Source organism: Ichthyophthirius multifiliis (assembly GCF_000220395.1).
Source record: "Ichthyophthirius multifiliis unplaced genomic scaffold scaff_1120509251021, whole genome shotgun sequence".
NCBI classification, from domain to species: Eukaryota; Ciliophora; class Oligohymenophorea; order Hymenostomatida; genus Ichthyophthirius; species Ichthyophthirius multifiliis.
Window position 1 is genome coordinate 1 of NW_004086277.1, and position 5339 is coordinate 5339.

Below are 5339 nucleotides of genomic sequence, written 5' to 3' on the forward strand. Positions count from 1 at the left end.
GATATGGACTGGCATAACTTTATTTATATATTTAGTTTGTTGTTAAATACCTTTATATGGAGTCGTAAGAGCATAAGGAAGTGACCCATTTTATTGGATGAGAGTAATCTTAGCATCTAATCGAGGAACATTAATGGAATTGGGAATTTCACCCATAGTCACAGCCTCGATGATAATTTAACTTTTAGCAAATACTAAAATTTTGACATTTAATTAAGCAGTAAGAGAAGACAAAATATTATATTAAGGAGCATAGAAACGTATATAAACCATATATATATATATATATATATATATATATATATATATATATATATATATATGTATATATGTTTATATATATTAGTACTTGGTTTAATTATGGCTATGTGTGAAGCTTTTGCTTATATATGGTCAGGTGCTTATGGAGATGTATAATAAATTGGTAGTGGAAACTGTCTTTTGATTTTCTCATAGTTAGTTTTTTCAGGAATTGTTGTAATGCTTTTAGATGATATGTTAAATAAAGGTTATGGGCTAGGAAGTGGTATATCATTATTTATAGCAACTAATATTTGTGAAAATATTGTTTGGAAATCTTTCTCTCCTATTACTATAACTACTTAATAGGGAACTGAATTTGAAGGAAGTATTATTAATTTAATCCATTCTCTTTTAACTAAAGATAAAATGGGAGCTTTATATCATGCTTTTTATAGAACAAGTGCTCCTAATTTAAATAATTTATTAGCTACATTTATTATTGTATTGATTGTTATTTATTTCTAAGTAAAATATTATATATATATATTTGTATTTATTTATTTTTTAAAAAGGGGTTTAAAGTAGAATTACCTATTTAAAATCATAAAATAAAGGGACATTAAGCAACTTTCCCTATAAAATTATTTTATACATCGAATTATCCTATTATTTTATAAACAGCTTTAGTTTCTAATATTTATTTCTTTTCATAAATCCTGCATAAAAAATTCAGCCAAAATTTTTTTGTAAAATTGCTAGGTTAATGGTAAGATTCTGATTATTCATAAGGATAATCTACTCCTATAGGAGGTAATTATAAATAATAAATATAAATATAAATATATATATATATATATATATATATATATTTATATATATATATATATATAATTTTATTTATTAATTTTCTATTATTTCATATTTTTTTTCTATAATTAATTTTTAAAAATTAATCTAAAATAAAATAAAAATTTCGTTTATAAACTTATTATGTCTTTTCTTTATTATTTTTTTATTTTTTTTTAAATACAGAAATTTTATAAATAAACATTTCTTAAAATAATATAATATAATAGGTCTTGTATATTTCTTAAGTCCACCAAGAGATTGGTCATAAATTATTTAAGATCCTTTACATTGTATTATTTATATACTTTTTATTGTTAGTTCATGTGGTCTTTTTGCTAGATTTTGGGTTGAAATTAGTGGAGAATCTGCTTCTGATGTCGCTAATAATTTCAGATAATAAGATTTGATGGTTCCTGGATATAGAGATACTTCTATTATTAAAATTTTAGAAAGACATATTCCAGTAGCAGCTACTTGTGGTGGAGTTTGTATTGGACTTTTGACTATTGTGGCTGATTTTTTAGGGGCTATAGGATCAGGAACTGGTATTTTATTAGCTGTGACTATTATTTATGGGTATTTTGAGTAATTGAAGAAAGAAAAAGATAATTAATAATAAAATAATTAATATGTTATGTGATTTTTTGTTATATTTCTTTTCTTTTAAATATATTTTATTTTTTTGTATATTTTTTCAATACAAAAAAAATAAATAAATTAATATTATATTTAAACCAATTTTCATTTAATATTAAAAAAAAAAAAAAAATTTAAATGAAATATATTAATATAAAATTTACAAAATTAAAGACAATATATATTTACCTAAATTAATATATGAAAAAAAAGGCTATTAAAATTAATAAAAAAGTAAAAAAAATTAACAATATTGCAGAAAAAGATTATGAATTAGGCTTTTTAATAACATATTAAGAAACTTATTTAATAAAAAGATTATAACTAAGACATTTTATTAGGCTTATATGATTTAAATAAATAGCCTGTAAAAATAAATTAAGGTTAAAGTAGAGAGTTTTTAGCAATGAAAACATAAGAAAAAGTAAAAATAATACTAAGATATAATAAATATTATAGAAAAAAGTAGAATATATTATTGGTTTATTAAAATAAAAAGTATTTTTTTTTATAATAAAAAAAATATAATTATTTTGTAATTTTAATATTTATATAAAGAAATAAAAAAAAAATATAGATATATATATTTATATATATATATATATATATATTTTTATTCTTTCTTTTTTTTAAAAATAATTAAATATTATTAACTCAAAATTTAAAAATTATTTAATTTTAATTTTTCTATATTTTTTTTTCTTTTTATAATTATTCATCAATAATTTTTCAGTATTTGTTTGACCAAATTATTTTATTTATAATAATTATTATAAAATTTTTTAAAATGTAAATATATAATATTTAAAATTATCTACTTAAAATAAGAATACCTAATTTTATATTTAAAACTTTTTAAAATAATTATATTTAATTCTATTATTTTTATTTTTTTCTTTTAAAAAAAAATAAAAAATATTTATTAATATATATAATAATATATATAAAAAAAAAAAAAAAAATTAATAAATTTATATTATTTTCAACTAAAAAAATAAAAAATAAAAAAAAGAATCAAAAAAAAATAAAAAAAAAAAAATGGATACAAACGAACATAACATTATAATTTTAAAACCAAAATAATCAACTAACGAAGAAATATAATTTAACAGTAAATTTGCCGAGTTTTCTTAATTAATTGAAAACTTAAATCATTGGGAGCCTATAGATGTCGATATATCAAAAGAAGTACTTTAAATAATAAAAAAATTTCTAGAAGATCATAATTATGATAAGGATTAAATAATTATAAAAAAACCTTTATAAAGCAATAATTTAAAAGAACATTTAGATGAAAAATCATATGAATTATTAAAAGATTATTAAGGAAATGAAAAAATAGAAAAATTTAAACTTCTCATAGATGCATGTTATTATTTAAATTTTGAACTTTTAAAAGACTGTTGTTTAGCGGTTATTGGATGTGATTTTTACGTTGGAAACACAGAATAAGATTTGGAAAAATTTATTTAAAAAAATGGACTTAAAGAGTTATCTCCGGAAGAAGAATTGGAAGTTATGAAAGAATTTGCACCTGTATTTGATAAACTTAATGAAAAATTTAAATAATAATTAGATGAAGAATAATAAAAGTACGTGGATACTAATAATAATAATTGAAATTGATTTTTTTTTTAATAAAAAAAATTGTTATTTAAATAATGGAAAAAAAAAAAAATATTTGTTTTTTTGTATGATATTTATTTTATTTAATTATTTTTATTCATTATAAAATAAAATTATTTATAAATTATTATAATATTATTAATTTTTTAAAATATATATATATATATAAATTTTCCTTAAATCAAATTATATATATTTTTTTTTTAAATATTAAATGAATATAAATTATTGTATTAATTTATTTAAAAATATATATATATATATATATATATATATATATATATATATATATATACATATATATATGTATATATATATATTTTTTTTATATATTTCATTATATTTTTTTATTTTGTTTTAGTTAAATAAAAATAAATAATTATTTTTTTTAACAATCTTAAAAGTTTTGATTATATTTACAAAAAATAAAATATAAATAAAAATTATATATAAAAAGCTATATTTACTCTGTATAAATAAAAAATATATTTATTAAAAAAATAATAAAATTTAAAACTAAAAAAATTAATAATAATAACAATGGCTGATAAAAATTAAAAATAAGTAGATATAGATGTAGATAATATTATAGAAAAACTCCTGTTTTGCAAAGATTATAAGCCAGGCAAATTAGCAAATTTAACTGAATAAGAAATAAGAGGTTTATGTATAAAATCAAGAGAAATATTTATTTCTCAACCAATTCTTTTAGAATTAGAAGCTCCATTGAAAATATGTGGTATAAAAATAAAAAGATTAAACCAATAAAAAAATTATTTTTTTTAAACAACAAAAATTTCTTTGTAATTTTAAACAATATTTTTTTTAATTTTTCTAAAAAAAAAAAACAAAAAGGCGATGTACATGGACAATTTTATGATCTTTTAAGACTATTTTAATATGGATTAAGTAATATATATATAAAAAATAAAATAAATAATACTTTATTAAAAAAATAGATCCGCCAGAAACTAATTATTTATTTTTGTAAAAAAATAACATTTATATAAATATTAAAAATAAAAAATATATATTTTATAAATAAAAGAATAATATATATATATATATATATATATATATATTTTTATATATATATATTTTTATATATATTTCAAAGAGGAGATTATGTTGATAGAGGAAAATAATCATTAGAAACGATAGCTTTATTATTGGCATATAAAATAAAATATCCCGAAAATTTTTTTTTATTAAGAGGAAATCATGAATGTGCATCAATAAATAGAATATATGGGTTTTACGATGAATGTAAATATAAATATTATTTTCTCATAAAAAAAAAAATCAGGCAAAAGAAGATTTAACATAAAGCTTTGGAAAATATTTACTGATTGCTTTAATTGCCTACCTGTTGCAGCTATAATAGACGAAAAAATATTTTGTATGCACGGTGGTTTATCCCCAGAATTAACAAATTTAGAATAAATAAGAAGAATTACAAGACCAATAGATGTTCCAGATACAGGTAAAACATTCATTATATTATTTAAACTATATAAAAAAAACAAAAGGATTACTATGTGATTTATTATGGAGTGATCCTGATAAAGATGTTTAAGGCTGGGCAGAAAACGAAAGAGGAGTTTCTTATGTATTTAGTCCTGAAATAGTATCTGTATTTTTAAAAAAGCATGAATTAGATTTGATATGTAGAGCTCATTAAGTATTTAATTTTTATTTTTTTATTAAGAGTTTTTTCCAAAAAAGCATTTAAATAAAGGTCGTTGAAGATGGATATGAATTTTTCGCCAAAAGACAATTAGTGACATTATTTTCGGCACCAAATTATTGCGGAGAATTTGATAATGCAGGCATATATATATATTATTATTTTTTTCTTAAAAAAAAAAAAAAAAAATAGCTGCTATGATGACTGTAGATGAGTAATTAATGTGTTCGTTTTAAATTTTAAAACCGGCCGAAAATAAAGCAGGGAAATGAGGGGGGAAAAAAAATTTTTTTTTTTT

At 18.0% G+C, this 5339-nt stretch overlaps 2 protein-coding genes across 2 annotated transcripts, besides 10 other annotated features; both read left to right on the forward strand. All coding sequences in view use genetic code 6, as the record gives it.

The window, feature by feature from the left end:
* Positions 1-34: 34 nt before the first annotated feature.
* IMG5_130080 (protein transport protein sec61 alpha subunit, putative) lies at positions 35-1779 on the forward strand. The gene is made up of 4 exons (XM_004032044.1): positions 35-260; positions 347-768; positions 816-1053; positions 1320-1779. The coding sequence occupies exons 1-4, from the start codon at positions 98-100 to the stop codon at positions 1730-1732; spliced, it is 1236 nt and encodes a 411-aa protein (XP_004032092.1). The 5' UTR covers positions 35-97; the 3' UTR covers positions 1733-1779.
* Positions 272-343: a microsatellite.
* Positions 1059-1111: a microsatellite.
* Positions 1071-1133: a microsatellite.
* Positions 1780-2204: 425 nt separating the features above from the next.
* Positions 2205-2248: a microsatellite.
* Positions 2249-2299: 51 nt separating this feature from the next.
* Positions 2300-2339: a microsatellite.
* Positions 2340-2716: 377 nt separating this feature from the next.
* Positions 2717-2767: a microsatellite.
* Positions 2719-2765: a microsatellite.
* Positions 2768-3602: 835 nt separating the features above from the next.
* Positions 3603-3674: a microsatellite.
* Positions 3675-3850: 176 nt separating this feature from the next.
* Positions 3851-3892: a microsatellite.
* A 2-nt stretch (positions 3893-3894) lies between these two features.
* Positions 3895-5100, forward strand: IMG5_130090 (serine threonine protein, putative; the record flags this gene model as incomplete). Its single annotated transcript, XM_004032045.1, has 7 exons — positions 3895-4093; positions 4210-4263; positions 4314-4341; positions 4472-4620; positions 4661-4837; positions 4884-5035; positions 5065-5100. 7 exons carry the CDS (start codon positions 3895-3897, stop codon positions 5098-5100), a joined length of 795 nt encoding a protein of 264 aa, XP_004032093.1.
* Positions 4407-4464: a microsatellite.
* Positions 5101-5339: the final 239 nt, after the last annotated feature.